At 39.4% G+C, this 19,978-nt stretch overlaps 1 protein-coding gene across 1 annotated transcript; it reads right to left on the bottom strand.

The window, feature by feature from the left end:
- Positions 1-1,589: 1,589 nt before the first annotated feature.
- Positions 1,590-4,100, bottom strand: LOC149002158 (receptor-like protein EIX2). The gene has a single exon (XM_089138648.1). The coding sequence runs from the start codon at positions 4,098-4,100 to the stop codon at positions 1,590-1,592; it is 2,511 nt and encodes an 836-aa protein (XP_088994774.1).
- Between the last annotated feature and the right edge of the window lie 15,878 nt (positions 4,101-19,978).

Genomic DNA, 19,978 nt, shown 5'->3' with positions numbered 1-19,978 from the left:
GAGACTTTTGATTTAGATATTTATCACTTCATTTGAAAAACTGAGAACTTGAAATAAACTTAGCTTCCATTTCCTTCACTTTTGTTATATTATACTCCGTAGACTTCCGCTAACATCTTCAATTATAATATTTGAAAGTTATACTTTTATTCTTGCTTTTGGATTATGTTATTTTGTGGATCAGTTGAGGATTACATGTTGACTTGATCCTTGTGACTGTGATCACATCCATGGGTATTTAGGTAAGTCCAATACCGGCTGGGAGAGGTGCGACATAAGTAGTGTGCTCCTGGTTACAGTTGGGCTACATCAAGGATTAGATTTAAACCTCATATTTATTTGTACCTATAATGGATGATTTAATCAAAGACATTGAAGATGATGTTCCTTGGTGTATTTTTTCTTTTTGGTAAGCTTGGTGTATTTTGTTGCTGATATTGTTTTGTGAAATTAGAGACATATTGAAGTTAATACCAAATAATAATAACCATTGAGAGCAACTTTGGAATCAAAAGGCCTTAAACTGAGTAGAACAAAGATGGAATATCTAGTGTGTGTATCTAAGGTTTGCTCCTAGTAATCATATTAGCGTTGGTCATGGAGTAGCTGTGATAAATGATAAACTATGAAAAGTTGATTGAGGCGGCAAAACAATGTTCGACAGAGCCCTTTAGATGCATTGTGTAGAAAAACAATTTAATCCAGGTTGAAGGAATTAGAAGAACTAGGACCAAACCTTAGATAACCTTAAGATAAGCAGTGAGAAAGGATATGCATAGCTTAAGCCTTGTATCTAGTTAGTATGGACTCAAATAGGTTTGATTGGAACGCAAGGATCCATGCAACCCCATATAGTTGAGAAAAGGCTTGATGTTTGTTTTCACTTTATTATTGACTAACATATGTTGATCATCTAATGGTGTGGTGATGTTGGACTTGTTAGCTTTATGGTTACTTTTTGTGTATCTTGGAGGGTATTCCCCTTGTATAGCTTACCTTTTAAGCTTTTGGTGTATCCAATGTATATAAAACAAAACACATATGGAATGTTATCACTTAGTTTCTAGATTTTCTATTACTCAGATAATGATTCTTAGGTCTATGATTTGATATATATGATGTAAGTTTGGACCAGCTATAGCTTCTAAATACTAGAATGGTTAAGGTGTCCAAGGTGGATGTTTCACGGTTTAATGTCATCTTGGAGAGGGCTAAGGGAGAACCCGCCATATAGTTAAATTATATATAAAAAATACTTTGAGGATGTAATCAAGTGAGTGTAAGGGATTCAAATAAACCTCAGATCCAAAAGAAAAATAGTTAATTAATTGAGGCACAATGGAGCAATCATCACCATCTTGGTTAACTTTTTCAACATCAAATATTAGAATATCATGCATTAAGGTACTATTTTGAAATAATTCAAGTGAAGAGGACTAAAAAAACATTATAGCTTGCAATCCGTATGCTAAACTTGGCCAAATTGAGGAACTAAGCTCAATTTGATTTATCTAGGGGAGAAACCTTTGGAAAGTAAAAACAGTTACATTGTGTGGAGAGATAATGCAATTATTATTTGTCATTGAATATCAGCCAAAGCATTTTTCTATCATCTTGCTTAAAAACTGAAAATATGCATGTCTCCAGGATTTTTTGTACAGTAAAGGACCCCACACACCCCAAAAGCCAAACACAAAACCGAAGGCCATGCTGATATAGAATCCTTCAATTTGAGAGACACTGCCTTTGTTTGCTTCTCTTCTAATATCGTTGTCAGACGAATCTCTAGTGCAATTTGGTGTGAGTGGAGGCCCACAAAGTTTTGGAGTGTTCCCCATAAAACTGGATTCATTAAAGCTTTGGAGCTGGGTACTAAATGGAATGTTACCTGACAAACTATTATTAGACAAATTCAAGATAGCTAAAAATGTTAGCTTTGACATGCTTTCGGGAATGCCACCAGAGAGTTTGTTTACTGATAAATCCAAAGATTCCAACAATAACATTTCCCCAATCTTCTCAGGGATATTTCCTGTCAAATGATTTCTTGACAAGTTCAATGATCGCAACATAGCAAGACTTGTTAGCTCTTCAGGAATCTCTCCAAACAAATGGTTGTCTGAAAGATCAATGCTAATTAGAAGCTCAAGAACAGTAGTGCTATATTGAAGCTCATTTCCTTTGATAGTCAACCAAACCTCCTCTGAGGAACCTATAAGGAGCCCCATAGCTCTTATCAAGTGAAAGAATAGAGAGGAACCCATAGTCAAGTCTCTCTTTGTGGCCATAGAATTGAACTTTTTGAAGCATTGAGGTATGGTTCCTGAAAGGTTATTATGAGCAACATGAAGGATTTGAAGAGATGACAAATCACAAAGTTCTGGTGGAATGCCACCCCCAAAATTGTTTGAATGCATGATCAGGACTGTTAGATTTTGTAAACTTTTCCCCATCCAAGTAGGTATGCTTCCAGAAAACTCATTCTTACTAAGGTCAATAAGCTGTAACATTGAACAGTTTTGCAAGGGTGAAGGTAATGTACCAGAAAGATGATTGTTGTTCAAATGCAACGACTGAAGACCATAGGCTGATCCGAGAGAACTTGGAACCTTTCCAGTTAAATTGTTGTGCCCCAAATTTATTACTTCCAATGATTGTTGTGTCATCCAACAATCAGGGATATCCCCAGATAAGAGATTGTTAGAGAGATCAAGAATTTTCAATTTACTTGATACATCTAACTGTTGACAGAGGAAATGGGAAATTGGTCCAGAAAACGAATTGTTAGAAAGATCTAGTTCCCCAACAGGGGAAGAGATATGAGGTAGCAGGCCTGTAAGGTTGTTGGAACCCAAAAATATCGTTGAATAGATAAAATCAAGCTTCAGTCTTCTTGGGAGCTGTCCACTTAGCCAATTGTTGGAGAGATCTAAATATGAAATATGTGAAGATAAGTTCCAAAACCAAGTTGGTATTTCACCAGAAATTCCTGCATAATATAATTCTAAGGAAGACATGTTCCTTTGTGTTTGGAGCCATGATGGAAACTGAGATCCTACGTGCCATAATCCCAAACTTATATCGTTGAGTTGGAAAGGAGGAATCCAATTTGAGGCAACTCGCAAAACCAATGAGTTTGAAGATGCACACAATGAATTTAGTCTAGTGAGATTGGCAAAATGAACTTCAGATACCTCACCTTCCAAGGAATTTTGGTCGATCCTCAATTGCTCAAGCTGTGAAAGATTTCCCAGACTTTCTGGAATAGATCCATTCAACTGGTTACAAGAAAGACCTAATTCCCGCAGTGATGATAAACTTCCTATAGATGAAGGAATGGGACCAAAAAAAGAATTATAGGAAAGATCAAGCACAGTTAGGCTCTTAAGCTGCCCCAGTTGATTAGGTAGGGGACCTGAAAGGTAGTTCGACGACAAAGACAATTCCTGCAAGTTGCAAAGATTTCCAAATGTTGTGAATGGTAGGGAAGTCAGGTTACCAACTGCACTTACAATTGAACCTCCCAAGCCGTTCATGGAGATTTCAAGAGTTACAAGACTTCTCATATTAAACAACCAATCTGGTATGGTGGAATTAAAATTGTTTCCAGAGAGTTGTAGGATCCGCAGAGAAGTCATGTTTTGAAGACAACCAGGTATCGGACCATAGAAGGAATTCCAAGCTAATTGAAGAGAAACGAGGCCTCTAATACTCAACAACCACTTAGGAACAGATGATTCCATAAAGTTATAAGAAAGGTCAATGCTGGTGAGTGATGTAAAATTAACAAGTGAAGCAGGAAAATCAAGACTTGGGTTAAGTTCACAACTGGATAGGAATAACTCTGTTAAAGAAGGGAGCACATTCAATACCTGCACATAGTCAATTGCATTGGTGAGGTTAACTCGACTCATGTCAAAGTATTGCAGTAAAGAGAGATTGGAAAGCCATTGCAGACTCTCAGCATACAAACCAGTAATACCAAAAACTGAAATAGAACCAAGTGCAAATGAAAATTCTGTAGCAGTAGCTGAGGTCAAGATAACGCAAACTTGATAGATTCCCCAGCTGATGAGGAATCGTTCCACCAAAATTTGCATTAGAAAGGTTAAGATATCTCAAGCTCTTGAGTGAACCGAGGAACTCAGGGATGCGAATACGAGAGAAGTTTTTCACACTTAGGTCCAAGTATTTCAGTTGCTGCAGATCAAGTAAAGAAGGACTTATCACCCCACCCAATAAGGAATTCATATAAGTATCAAATTGTTCATCAGCAATGCCCCATCTTCCATGTTCAACTATTTCAACATCATATGGTTGTCGAAGGTTGACCTTGGTGACGTGTCCGGTTCTTTTATTGCAGGTTACTCCTTTCCATGTACAACAGTCATCACCGATCCAAGAGGAGAGCCAATTTGTTGGATCTTCGAGGCCATTCTTAAAGCTAAGAAGGGCTCGTCTCTCAATTTCATTGCAAACCGCTACTGTTATGTTTGTACTTGTGACACTTGAGTTGGAGGGTTGTAAGCATAAGAAAATAAGCAAGAGAACCACAAAACTTCTCATGATGAAGCAAAGAATGCTTTGTTGAAATAGATGATTTGTGAAATGTGAGGAAATGCAATACTTTCAGCAATATATATACAAAAAGTGAATATTGGTGCATAAGATTGGTTGCAATATTGAGGAGGAACTCTTAATTAATTAGTAAAGATTCACAACATTCAGATGCTCTCCATTTCATATTGCTTTTTGTCCTGTCCACGTGACCACTATTGGATGGGTAGCCACAAAGAGAATCCGGATTGAAATTTATGACCCCTGGCCCACTCCCCATAAAACTGAACAATCAGAACAAGTCAATTGAGGTATAATTGTGTCAGATTTTGATTTGATTTTTTATTTATTTATTTGTCTTATGATAAAAGTTGTCTTAAAAAAGAAGGATGTGGCTCCTTGGATTTAACTTTCTTTACATAAAGAGACCGTCACTTTTGACAAAGCACATCCACCACCAGCTGTCTTGTATGACTAAATGGGGCTCTATGGGTAGCCACTGATCATTTTTGGATGAGAAAAAGTTCAAGTAAATAAGTAAAGTCTTCCTTCCAAAACTGATTTACAAGTCCTCTACACCTTTGTCTACTTTAATAACCCAATTAACAAGTAAAAGTCTCTTCAACGTGATACACATCTCCAATATAAGAAAGTTATTAAATCTAGATAAGATCAAATGGACAGAATCATAATGGGCAAAAACTAAGGTGTAAAGTATCTATATTGAGTATTATGTCCGTCTAAGTGGTGTTTAGGAGATGTATCACCTCATATATTAAGCATTGTATCATATTAATCAATATATTTGGTGCAATCCAACGATCCCTTAGGGGAAAAAAAATAAGAAAGGCAAAATGTATCATATCAATTGGACCCAATATGGATATACCGACTAAGATTTTATTATGGGATACTTTCAACCATAGTAAAAACCCATTGCTTGCCCAATGTGACGTTTGAGAAAATAAACATATAACATCAAGGGTAGTTTTTCCATGGACCGCCTAGAGGATTATTGATACATAAAAAAAGTGTTTTAGTTTGGCTTTGGCATTTTGATTGGAGGATTATTTACCAGTAGTCTCTTTGGTGCAATTTGTATCTATGTTTGTCTAATTAATTTCTTTTTTTATTTGTTTTATTAATTTGCATTTGCTATATCCATCAAAACAAAGCAACTATGTAAAAAAAATAATCAAGAGCAAAGGTAATGGGAGTGCTCGGATTCTAACAATGAAATGAAGGTTTTCATCATGGAGGAGAAACTAGTCCAGCAATGATCTCAAGAAGTAGAAATGTTCTTCCACTTCACCAAACCGGAGTAAAGCAAGTCATTTCTCCCCTCCCCAATCAAATCAAGTTAATTGATAGAATAATTGTGTAAGATTTTGATACTTTTTAAAAAGAAGGATGTGTCTCTTTAGATTCCAAGGGTCACTTTGTGGAGTCCAGATCTGTGTGCTCCCCGACGGCTTACCACCACAAAAAATAGGGGGGGGGAAGGGTGGTGATTGGAGGGAAATCATGTTGTTCTTTATGTATATATTATCATAGGTGGGGCCCACCACTTTTTGTGGTGGAAAAACCGTCGGGGAGCACAAGTCGGGGGTGATGATCCGGATTCCACTTTGTCAAAGCACATCCGCTAGCAGCTGTCTTTGTATTTACCCAAAAAAGAAGGAAAAGAAGAAGAAGAAGCTGCCTTTGTGCAAAAGCACATCCATTAAAGCCATTCCCTTTTGATAGAGAGAGGGTTTTAATTAATCACCATTCAAAGTCCAAGCAAGTAAAAATCATGCTTTTCGCTACAAGAGAGCGACTTATATGGTTCGTCATGTCAATTGGTCAACTCTAATGATAATAGTAAGAATAATTAACCCAATTAACGAGTTCTGCTACATTTCCCACATCTTCATAAAAAAAATAAGTCAATAAGTCAAATCTAGCTAACATCAAAACGAGTGAATCACAGAGGTAAAAAGGTATCAAGTGTTTGATCTAGTTAACATTATTAATCATTCTCTAAGTTAGATGATCAACCGATCTCTCTGGTGATTGGCCAAAAAAAATAAAAATAAAGAAGGCTTGAGGGTAGTTTGGGTAGTTCATAAGAAAAAATTAGTTAGGCAAACAAAATTATTACAAAATTTAAAATTTAGTGATTATTTTTAAAGATAGAATCCATTTGTGTAAAATTTTAAAAAAAATATCTTATTGAGTAAGTTTTTCTTAAAATTTGACCATCTAGAAATTTTTTTCATTAATTTATTTTGATATTATCTGTTTGCCCATCTTTCATCAATTTTAGGTTTTGAATCTTTCAATCTTTGTTCTAATGAGTTACTCGATTTCTAATACTACTGCCTTAACTTATAGAATCAGATGATCACTATCTGTCAATTATTCTGACTGATCTGATACAACAGCTGAAATGCCTTTGGAAAAAATGTTGTTCTATATACCGGGGGGTATTAATGGGAGAAGAGCATGCATTCATGTGAAACGTTTTCAAGATCATGGTTTTCGATTTCCTTGCGAAGATGGCAGCGTGTTATGGTCATTATTAATACAATCTCTGAACATAAGTAAACCACTTGAACCAGACCCAGGGCTCAAGCTTGGTCCAAGAGGGTTCAATTAATGCTTCTCAGTCATGAGGCTTCTCGGAAGAGATGTTAGCTGAGAACCCAAGAACCAAACATCGCAATGATACAGCTGTCATCATGTGACTTCTCGGGAGAAGCTACGCTGGCAACAGATCTTACGTATCCCTTATCCAAACATCAATCATTGCATTTAATTCTGCATTAAATGATCATAGATGACAAAGAAACCTCTCCCTCATTTCGAGCTCACCTCGAGCCTTGTACCTGCACCTTTTGCTCCCCAAATTGTGGGCTAGTGCCATGTCAGTACCAATTGGTGATTGACAGCTTGATTCATCAACAAGATCTTCCATCAATGTAAACATCACACGAAGAGACTTGTTGCACAAGACTCTCTAAGAAGTCATCTCCACCCTCCATCTGATTAGATAAGCATCTGAGGGCTGTGAAGCATCCACTATCTCTTTAGGTATGGACCAACTATATAACCCATCACTACGCCTGAACAACGGAAAAGACTTGAATTCTCCAACCATTATTTCTCATGTATTTACTCTTGAAGAACATTCTCTTCTCCATTCCCTTAAGCATTTATTCCTTAAGGGAAGTCTCTGGTTTTCTTGTCTGGATTGACTTAATCATTGGAGGTGGCTTCCCGTCCCTAAAGGAGGCTAACTCTCACCATTGTTTTTGTCTCAAGAACCAGACCCGAACCAGGAGCGGACCAAGGAGTCCAAGCACATTTTCACCATAACATTTGGCGCCGTCTGTGGGAAACGCTAACAAAAAGTTCAGTAGCTTTCCCTTTGTCTGAACCTTTCAGATGACCAAAAGATGGTTGGAGATGACTCAGGCAATGGAGTCTCCAAGTCTCAAGAAGCACCCCCGTCCCAGGAGGAAGGGGGCTAGCCGAGGATCTGGAGTCCCAAGAGATACGCAAGGGCGTGAGTGTCAGGAAATTATCCCTGAGCTACCCGCTGATCCTCCTCCCCAGGGAGCAACTCATACATCTAATCTAGATCTTGCCCCACGTGCCGACGTACAGTTACAGATGTCTGAGGCAAATGGTTCCTTCCAAACAATTGCGAACCAGTGGAGTCAGCTTGTAATTTTCCCCATTCCAATCGCTGTTCTGCCTGGCACAAGAAAATCCTACCCTTGTCAACCTAAACAGTAGGGCCCAGGAAAAGAAGCAGATACGCTTAGGGGTGTCAATTTATAGCCCGAACTGTTAAAACCGAACTGCACCGGCCCATTATAGCCCGAACCGGCCCGAACCGAACCTTAATGGGCCGTAATTGGGCTGAGGGTTGTGGAGCCCGCACCAACCCGAAACTGAACCGCAACCCGTTATAACCCGTTTTGTAAATTTTACATTAAATAGTATTTGAATCATTATATTGCCATTAGGTAGTTGGTATAGACAATTAAAAAAATTAAGCATGAATTCAAATATCAAATAGTTATTTTACTACTTAATATCTAGGTTCTTGATTTCTATAGAATGGGTGGGTGTTTTTTAATGGACATTGACCAATAGCAACTTTGCTTTCCATATAATTTTCGCTTTTGTTGTAGGATGCTCAATTGTTTCTTCTTGTTCTTTTTCTTACACACCGTAAACCGTTAGTCAACCCGAATCTAAACCATTAGCCCAAAGCGTTAGTTAACCCGAACCCAAACCTCACCAAACCGAAACCGGCCCGAAACCGTTATTTTGCTAATGGGCAGTGTTTGGGCTAGGTGTTTTTCAACCTGAAACCATTAGGCCCAGCTCGAAACCACCCCAAACCGCACCGTTGACACCCTTAGATATGCTTCACATTCAACAGGAAAAACACAAAAGACGTGGGGAAGTCCCAAGCTATAGGCGAAAGAGCACACTGGTCTGTCCTTGAAAGACTAAAGTCTCATACAGATAGATATTCCTTCCCTGGAGTTAGCACACGGCGACTATAGGTCTCAAGACCTAAAAGAATGTTTAGAGGAACATTCACTCTTCTGGACAAGTCACTTTCTACAATTCCAATGCAGACCCGAGATTATTAAGATTCAGGGTTACTGAAAATCCCTGGAAGATTACATGCATACCCCCCGGATGGGGCTGGCACGTCAAGATACTGCCACTAGCACAAAAACAGAGGGCATCATACTAATGACTGTCGTATGTTGAAAGTGGGAATTAAGAAGCTGATCGCCAAAGGGCACTTAAATTAGCATGTAAAGGCCCCTCACTAGGATGAGGCCTCACCTCCGCCAAGCAGGTGCCGCTAGACTCCTCCACATGATGGGACTAAGTCAAGAGGGAAAGCTCTAATGGCGCCCAGGGACGAGGACTTCATCTTGATCTTGGCTGTCCACCTCTGCAATGGCCCTGTTGCACTCTACCACTAGAACTTCATCTTGATCTTGGCGCTTCCTTAGGCTCCTAGTAAGACTGAAAACTTCATAGGCCACATATCTGCTTCTTCTAATTTGACCTTCAGTCAGGTTGACAAAGTTATACATGTTCTTGAGGAACAAAAGTAATTAGCCTTTGATGGATAAAGGAAGAAAAATACCCAAAGTACATAAAAAGAAGGCTCTAGGGTACTTACTGAGCGACTTGAGAAGTTGGGGTGAACAAGGTGAATTCGTCATAGATTTGTTTATCATTAGAGGGCACGCAATGTTCCATCCATTCTTTAGTCTTTGAGGATTCCCCAAAAAGACTGCCCCCCTCAGAGATTTCCATTGGGGGATCCAGTAAGATGGAGGGGGCATTGCTGGATTAATAGGAGCATTATCTCCCCCAGATATGGTAGCTGAAGGAGACACTACAACCTTTGGTGCCCTTGGTGCCTTTGATGTTGGAATTGCTGCTAGTGGTGGTAGTGTTTTTGCCGCTATTGGTGGTGGTGGTGTTGTTGTTGTTGCTACTGTTGTTGTTGTCATTGCTGGTGTTGTTGTTGTCATTGCTGTCTTTGCTGCTGTTGGAGAAGAAACTCCAACAAGTGAAACTTTCACAAGGGTCTTTGAAACCTTGGAAGCAGGGCCCCTGGTTACTGAGCCTACTCTAGGAGTTATAGAAGTAGAATCCTTTGGGGTCCTTTCCCCAATGGTGATCGCAGGAAGAGATTTCCCTGGAACCAGTAGAGGAATACCCTTCGGACACTTCCCAGACTTAATGGCCTTAATCATTTTTCCCTTTCCTCTAGTAAGGGGAGGGTGCGCAGGACGTTTACGGCTGCCCTTTGCGACCACATCACTACTTGGAAGAATCTCCTAAGGGCTGGTTTCGCAGGAAGGTTTGACCAAAGTCCTGTCCTCTTCAACCGTAGACGTGTCTGCCTCTTCTCTCACTTCCTGGGCAATCTCTTCAAGAGTCTTTAACTCGAAGTCCAGGGGGATCTTGGCGACAGGGCTGGGGAGACCAATAGGTGGAGTAGAAGGTCCGGCCTCAACCTCCTAGGTTTTCTCACATAACATCCTAGCTGCTATTTGTGCCTCCCTGTAATGTTGAAGAAGAGCTTCTCTATTCAGAGACATGTTGGGAACTGCAAAGGGCGGAAAGATTTTCAATTCAAGGAAAGACAAAATGCACTAATTTCCTAATAAATTAGGCGAAAGGTAGAGATCTAGGGGGCTCACCAAGCATGACTTCCCAGAACAACAAGGAAGCTTCAAAGTCCATCTCTCGAACATGAACTGGGATCCCCCTTCCCTTAGCAAAAAGTTGATAGCAGCGTGTTTCTTCCTCATTTAGCGAAGGCTTGACATTCAACTTCTTAATGGAGCTTTTGGATATGTAAGGCCAGACGAAGGAGGCGCATTTCTAAGGAACTTTACAGGCAATATACCTATCCCTCCACTTTTTGTGACTATTGGGGAGGGTTTATTCCTCCAAGATCATGAATTTGAGAGTGGAGGTACCCCGCTTGCTGAAGCTGTACCATCCCACTCTTTCAAAAGCTCTAAGGGAAGAGACACACCTAAAGACGTTCAGATTGTATTCTATGCCTAATTGCTTGCAGCACCCCATAAAGCCCACTATATACCTCCAACCATTTGGAGCTAACATCCCTAGGTTCAAACCGTAATATTCAAGGGTTTGCATAACAAAGGTGCAAAGAGGAAGTCTCGAGCCCCCAAGCATGGAGTGATTTCTCCCTCTCTCAATAGATTGGCCCTCTCATTGGGACCAGGAAGTCTTAACCAGTAAACTCCTCAAGGATCCTGAAGGTTGTCTTCATCAATTGGACATGATGGGAGCACAGAAGACTGAGGCAATGAAGAGGCCTTGACTTGGAGCCAAAGGTATAGTGTTTGATGGTTGAAGGGCTTTGGGACAGTACCTCAGAGGCCATCTCCTCTTTGGTAGAACTACCTAATACAGCGTCTTCATGCTGTGACACTTCTGGCTCACCAACAGAACCAGTGGCCATACCAGGCAAAGGATAGGGGGAAGGGAGCCTACCTTCATCGCCTAGGGAATCTCCTCTGACCTTTACCTCCTTCCTGGGGTTTGGAGAGTTTTTGGCGCTAGGCTTCATAAATGAGGTGGTCTTCCTTGCGATTTTTCTACCCATCTCACTAGCTGAAAGAGAAACTTATGGGAAGAAAAAAGGATTGCAAGTTCTTAAGAGGCGTTGGTCCAAGCAGGAAGTTCCAAAGCTTGCAGAATGAACACTAAGAAGAAAAGTTAGAGATACTAAGATTCAATTTATAATGGTTATGGAGCCAAAAGCAAAGTCTCAGATCCTTTTAGATCAAAGGCCTTCAAGCTTCGACACTTCAATTTCGAAAAAGAAGTTATAATGAGCAGGACACGTGACCATAAAGCAAGTGTATTGAGAGTCGTGTTCCTCATTAAGGGTGACGTGATTAAGTGGCATAACTGTTAGATAACGTCAGGATTTAAAGCACGAACTTATCCAGATTTTGAAACTCTTCAAGAAGATATTATGTGACCTATTATGAGGTTGTTTCAACTTCTTGGGTAACCCCTAACTTCGAAAAGCTGCGAAGCTGGGACAGAGTACTCTTCGTAGCAAGACTTTCCATGAAGACTAGTGGGCTAATGTTATGGTCATTATTACTACAATCTCTGAACCAGAGTAAACCACTTGAACCAAACCCAGGGTTCAAGCTTGGTCCAAGAGGGTTCAGTTAATGCTTCTCAGTCATGAAGCTTCTTGGAAAAGATGTCAGCTGAGAACCCAAGAACCAAACATCACAATGACACACAACTATCATCATATGACTTCTTGAGAGAAGCTGCCCTGGCAATAGATCTGATGTATCCTTTATCCAAACGTCAATCATGGCATTTAATTCCACATTAAATGTGTCAAGAGTCATTAAATGATCATATATGACAAAGAAACCTCTCCCTCATCTTGAGCTTCGCACCTGATCCTTTTGTTCCCCCAATTGTGGGTTGGTGTCATGTTTGTACCAATTGGTGACTGACTGCTTGACTCATCAACAAGATCTTCCATCAACGTAAAGATCGCACGAAGAGATTTGTTGCACAAGCCTCTCTAAGAGTCATCTCCACCCTCCATCTGATCAGATAAGCATTTGAGGGTTGTGAAGCATCCACTATCTCTTTAGGTATGGACCAGCTATATAACCCACACTACACTTGAACAATGGTATGGACTTGAATTCTCTAGCCGTTATTTTTCCTGTATTTACTCCTGAAGAACATTCTCTTCTCCATTCCCTTAAGCATTTATTCCTCAAGGGAAGTCTCTAGTTTTCTTGGCTGGACTAACTTAATCGTTGGAGGTGGCTTCCCATCCCCAGAGGCGGCCCACTCTCACCATTATTTTTGTCTCAGGAGCCAAACCCGAACCAGGAGCGGACCAAGGAGTCCCAAGCACATTTTCACCACAACAAAGCAAAACGTGAGACTCCTTCTTGTAGTTATTATTCCTTTTGCAAGAGCCCAACTTGGAGGTCATCTAAAGAAGAAACTAAAAGAAGAGCTTGATCACATCCTTTTTTCTCTTCATTCTCATTCTCATCTCTCTAGTGTCTTCATCCAAAATGGGAAGCAATGGATGAATCATGGAAATTTTTTTGGTTGTGTAGCCTAACTTATTCATCCAAAAGGGTAGCTGATTATGTTTCAACCATTTCTAAGTAGGCTAATTCCATCCTTCTATCTAATAGTTGAAATTAAATCAATACACATGTTGTCCATCCAATCGTCTGACGCACAAAGACCAAGGGCAATGCAGGACAAGGAGAATCATGAATAAGATTCACAGCCCTTGACCCACTTCCACTAAAATAAACTAGCCAAGTCTTTCCCTTATCCAAACTTTGAGTAAAACAAAACAAGTCATTACTTGCCTCCCCCACCCAATTGAATCAATTGATGAATAATTGTGTAAGTTTTTTATTTAACTGTCTTAAATAAGAGACCATCACTATTGTGACAAAAACACATCCAATAACGACTATCTTATTTGACGATTGAAAGGTGCTCTATGGGTAGCCATTCTTTTTTGCGTGAGAAAGGGGGTTTCTAGTTAATCACGATTCAAAGTCCAAGCAAATAAATCAAGCCATCCTTCTAAAACTGACTTACAAGTCAAAGTCCACTACACCGTCATCTACTCTAATAATTAATATTAAGAATAACCCAATTAACAAATTAGGTTCTCTTCTACATTTCCCACGTCCTCAAAAAAATAAAAATAAAAAGTCAAAAAGTCAAGTCTAGCTAAGACCAAAACAAAATTATCAGGTCAAGTGCTCTTCAGTGTTGCGTATATCTCCATAACCAAGGAACGAATTATCGTTCATCTTGCCGGGTTCGCTACCCAGGGAACCCGGCGATATGGCGAAATCTCGCCGGAGAATCGGCGATAAAATTTCGGAGGTAACCCATATCTCGGCCTCAAGGCTCAGGCATCCCTAGTTTTCTCAGCAATCAAGCACCACCTAAGAGAGTGAGAGTAACCCATATTTCGTCACCATTTTCTTCTTCATTTGACGAACCCATACGACTTCCATAAGAGAGTAAGAGAAAATTGATAGCTTTGACGCCGTTCTCTCTGTTAATGGATTCTAAGACCATTAGGGATGAAAGAATAGTTGGTGAGGTAGAGCATTTGAAGGTTTCTCCAAAGAATACCTAGCTACTTGGGTTTTCTACTTTTCTTATCAATCGGTTCTGAAGGGCTTCTATAGAATCAATAATAATCAGTGGTCAGCGTATCATGATTTCATCGCTGTCTTTTTCTTTCTTTTTTCTACCGGTTGGAATCTGAAACTATTCATCAGGGACAGGGCACACTTGGATATTCGTATCAGCCATCGTAGATGTAGCCGAAGTTTGAGAACCAGCAAATAGAGAGCTCCGATGGGGACGACGGAGGAGATTTCGCCGACATTTTCCGGAGTTGCAGACTTGAAATCCAAGCATCTTGGCCGACGCCGGTCATCTTTGTTGAAAACTTGAAGTATTTTAGGCATAGCATGGATTTCGGCAATTTTCGCCTGAATTTCGTGAGTTCGCCAGAAAATCGGTGATTTTCCGGCAAAAATGGAAAATCTCGTTTGCCCCTGGTATCGGTTTCGCCAGGGGGCGAAACCAGCAAATTTCGGCGATATTTCCCGAAATTCCGTCGAAATTAAGTTCCGTGTCCATAACAACAAAGTTAATAAGTCAAATCTAGCTAACATCAAATGAGTGAATCATAGAGGGAAAAACCTAAGTAGCCAACTGTTGGTATTGAGTATCGAATATATCAAGTGATTTTAAGAGGCATAACATCTGGTATCGAGTAATGGGTGTATTGTACTGGGAAACATATTTTTGTCTAATCCAATACATAGCCTTAAAAAAGTAAGAACGAAACATATTGATATGTATTGTATTGGTTGTACTCAATATGGATACGTATCGACTAGTATCTATACATTATCCATCTCGCAAATCCATTCCATGTCCAATGTTACTTTTTGATAGCTCCAATATTTCTTTATTGTTTCTAACAAGAATTCTTTGATCCCTTTCTAGCAAGACCTCAGATGATTTGGATATGGTTAACTTTATCAAGGATGTGTTACTCTCTAATTTAGATGATAAATGGATCTCGTTGAATTCCTCAAAATGCTCGTCCTCAACTAAATTTGCGGGGAAAGTACCGTCTTAGGAAAAATTCAGCTCTTCGGACAACTCTTTCTTTCAATGGTGGAAGATGACCGGAGAGAGTGATTTCCGGCGGGGAAGGTGAGGCGGTGGTTTCCAGTAAGGAGAGGGTGTGGTGGTTTCCGATGGTGGTGAATGATTTCTAACAGTTAAGGTGAATGAAGGAGATGGGTCACCAACCGAAGGGAGAGTGTGAGTGACAACTGGAGGGAGTAATTTGGTCATATCACTTTTCAAATGGCATTATATTTATTTCATATTGAAGATACGAATTACTTAACATAATCAAGGCCAACCTATTAAATGTGGATAACCAGTACGGACTCTTGCCCTGCAGCCTCAAAGTTCATCTGTTGAAAGTTGAAACAAGAGAAATTTCAATCCCTACGACCTCATCAAACTACATGAGATTGTCAGCCATCACGACAGTAAACATACAAATTTAACATGTTATGTTTTTCATCTCCAAAGGAACTTCCATTGCTAATTCTCGCTTTCTTCTCTGTGGTACAAGTTCTAATTTAGTTTGGATTTAATTTCTATCTCACTTCCACAGGAATTTTAGAATTGAGACTTGAGAACATCTTCTACCCTACTCTTGCGGCACTTTATTGGAATTTCTTTAATAAGAAAGAGCTTTTGAAGGCATCGAAGAAATGGTTTATTTTGGGTTTTTCATCTCCTGTTCTTTAATTTGGAAAACTTGCAGAGAGTCTTAAAATGGGTGAAGCATCAAAGCCCCTTTTTTTAACCTCGTTTCTTTTAGTTACAGGACAATTCTTGAATGAGCAGACTCGCTCCTGATCTGTTCGCTTGTTCCTCCAAAATTGTTCTATTTGAAATCAAACATCGAATTAGAAGGAATCTTACCCTTCAAGAGTAAAGGTCAAAATTCTAAATAGATACTGAAAATAAAACAAAAAATGCTCAGGCAGAAAATATTCAAGTCGATTCCTTCAATGTGTGAAGAACACAAACCTAAACTGAAGAAAGAGAGAGCCCAAAAATCAAAAGTATAGACGAGAGAGAAATAATCTTGGTAAACAGAATCAGAATCTTGAATTGAGTAGTTAAGGAGACAAGAAAGGAAACACAAGTCATAACAACTTGATAGGCACCAATTTTTGAGTGGTCACCTTCAGTACTAGACCCATGAAGAAGTGAATCCCTCATCGTATGCAGCTTTATCCTTGCCTTGCAAATTATGCAAAAGTATCTCCCCAAAGCAAGCATTCTCACTCTATTAACAACCAGAGAAGAAGGAACGTACCTCTCTCTTTTGCATCCAATCTGATCAGATTTCACTATTCTTAAATGATGGAAAGCCATTCTGATCATTAGATTAAAGGAGAAAGAAAAAATGAGTCTATTCTACCAGAGTGGTGGATCTCAGTGACAAGGCATGTAGAAGAACAAGGAACCATTCAATCTTCTACATATAAGTTACAAAGGGTTCCTATGACTTTGAGAGATGTTGAGAAAAACAAAGGATGCTAGGACCCGATTGTGGTCTCCACTGGTCCATTTCACCATAGGCATCCCAAGCCCTAATCAGCAGAGAACCTCAAAACTGCATTTGCTCAGAAGTTAGACTGAGACACCAGAAAATTCTATATCAAATTTGTTAAGCTAAAACCACAGAGCAAGGGAATGTTATGCTCAAGATTGAACTTCTGAATTCAAAGATGAATTTTAAGCAAGTCAATAATATCCCAATTATTCCCTTCACATATGAAGTTTGAGATCCCAAATCCATGCCCAGGTTAGTGCCTTTGTAATAGCTTTGGCCTCTACTACCATTGCAAGTTGATCACCACATCCCTCACAGAAGCAAAAAAGCATTTTTTTTCCTTGGCTGTTGCTTAGCACACCTCCAAATCTGGCTTGTTTCTCACCCCACCCCCTCCAATCTTGGTTAAACAGGAGCCATTACATTAAACTTGACCCATCCCTCCCTTGGTGGTTCCCATTTTATCCTCTTCTCCTCCTAAATTGTTGTGCTATTGCTGCTGCCATGATAATAATTCATATTTTGTGGAGACAATGCGGAATCAGTAGGACACCTATTTGTTAGTTGTGACGGGAGTAAACGAATTTGAGCGTCAGGTCCAATCGGATTGAGAGTGGAGAATCTTCATTTTAATAACTTACTGGATCTCTATCTTTCCTTATATAATCACTCACATTTGGATAAACCTATGCTATGATGGCTTTTCTCTCTTGTTATAATAACTTGCTATGGTATTTGGTTATTAAGAAGTAGTAGAATGGCTTATTGATCCATGATCTCAAGCCCTTTATTTATAATAAAGTGGAAAGTAGACTATTACAAGGAATAGAAGTTTATATGAATGCAAACTCTAATTTAACTCCTATACAAACTCTTATTTAGACTCCTAATAGAATCCAACACTCCCCCTTAAGTTGAGGCATGGATATCACACATGTCCAACTTGACCAAAAAAGTATAAAACATCTGTCCAGGTAAACATCTGCAATTTGATCTTCAAACTTATAGATTACGTCTGCCTTATAGACTTCCATTTGATTTGTCCTCATCTTTACTGCAACTTTATGTCTCCAAGGAAGAATGCCCAAGTAAAAAAGTAGAATCTTCAAATGTTGAGAAGACTAAATTTCTGCACAAATCTGAGGGAAAATATATTTTTGGGGTAACAATAGCTAGGGTAAAACAGCCAAAGTGAAAGTTTTGATTTGTATCAATGTTAGATCTTTAAAGGGAAAGTTTGCCAAGGGAAAATCTCCAAAGGTAGGGGAAAATTTGTCAAGATAAGTGACAATCTCCAAAGGTAATAGAGATCAAGTTCTGCAAAGGTCAAACGACATGTCTTTTGCAAGGTTAGATCTCCGAAGGGAAGATGTCAAGTTAAGGGGCAAATCTCCAGGGTTAACAGAGATCAAGTTCTGCACAGTCAAAAAGATAGCTCTATAGCAATGTTAGATCTCCAAAGTGGAAGATTGCGAAGGTAAGGGACAAACTTTCAAAGGTAACAAATATCAAATTCTACATAAGGAAGTCTACATGAAAGGCTTTGAATTGTAGACATCTTCAATCTCCCCCTCACGTGTAGCGTTACACGTTGGAAGATAATAACAAAGGAAATTCCAATGGGGAAACTTGGAAAGGAAGATATTGTAATGGTAAGATAAAAGTATCAGGAAATTTTTTTTAGAGAAAATGAAAAAATTTGATAGGGGGTTGACCGAGCCTACGGTGCCACTGATGAAGGTCTGATATTACCGAATGGACAGGATTAGAAGATGTAGTCAAAGCAGAAGTAGATCCTCCAATCGGCTCGAGCAAATAAAGTCCATTTACCACGACCAATCTCCTTCCCCGGGACCAGATCCTGAAGTAGCATGGTAGGAGTTGGTAGGGGTATTAGAGGAAGCAGTGGTCGAGGCTATACCGGCAGTAGAAGACTGCATAATACGTTGCAGAGTAACGAACTCTTCCTGCGAAAAACCAACATCTGCAGAGGATGTGGTGGAAACTGTCTCAAAAAGATTAGCCTTTTGTTTTCCCTGTCTTTGTGCTCGTTTTTGCTCAAAATCAGCAGGCTTCCCATGCAGTTTCCAACAATTTTCCTTGGTATGATATGGTTTGTGACAGTGCTCACACTTAACAATCTCCTTAGCCGGATCAGATTTAGTGTGAACAGACTATAAAGCTGATTTCTCCATAATAGGAGTATGAAGTATGATTAATCGATGACTTTCCTCACACTGAACAAGAGCATAAGATGTTCTAGTGTAGGAAAGGGAGAATGACTTAAGACTTGCACTCTGATTTTATCGTACTCCACGTTCAAACCTGCCAAGAAGTCATATACTCGAATCTTATCAATGTACTTCTTATATGTCGCCACATCATCTGGATTAGTGGGGTGATAATCCCCATAATGATCCAACTCTTGCCAAAGAGATCGCAACTCAGCATAATAGTGGGCCACAGTTAGTTCCTTTTGGGTAGTCTCATGAAGCTTCTTTCGTAGCTCACAAACCTGTGTATCATTCCCCAATTGTCCATATGTTTTAGTAGTAGCCTTCCAGATTTGGGCTGCAGTATCAAGTAATAGGTAACCCCGGGCAATATTTGGATTCATGGAATTCAAAAGGAATGACATAATAAAAGAATCATTTGATATCCATTTATCCTGTAAAACACCTGCAGTAGTGGGTTTGATAGTGGTGCCCGTAATGTATCCAACTAGTCCTCTTCCAGCAATAGTTAGGTAAGCAGATCGAGACCAAATCAAATAATTTGTGCCTTCAAATCTTACCGAAAGAGAATGAAGAGTGGGAAAATATTCGGATCCAGTGGGAGCAGTAGTACCATCGATAGTGGTCATGTTGAAAAAAGTGTGTGCAGTTCTTCGGTCTTCACCTTTTGAAAAAAAACTAAAACATCGCAAAATGCAATAGCCAAACAATGTAAGACAAAAAATTTTCTCCCTTTTTTTTTTTTTTTTTAATAGAATAGCAGATTATAAGAAACAAAATAACAATATGGTTTGGCCAAATATGCAATGGTCTAGTTTGGTCTAAATTCGAGAGAACCAAATATGGTCTAAACTTGGAGAGAACCAAAATATGGTTCGACCAAGATTTATTGTTTACCTGGTTCAGTCTGATTCGTTTTCTC

This window comes from Hakea prostrata, chromosome 10 (assembly GCF_041222555.1).
Source record: "Hakea prostrata isolate BN-2017 chromosome 10, UWA_Hpros_2, whole genome shotgun sequence".
Lineage (NCBI taxonomy): Eukaryota > Viridiplantae > Streptophyta > Magnoliopsida > Proteales > Proteaceae > Hakea > Hakea prostrata.
The sequence above is the reverse complement of the archived record's forward strand: the minus strand, read 5'-3'. Positions and strand labels throughout refer to the sequence as shown.

Coding starts and splice junctions, on each gene's coding strand:
- LOC149002158 (XM_089138648.1), bottom strand. CDS start 4,100: ATGCAAATTTTGGTGGAACGATTCCTCATCAGCTGGGGAATCTATCAA.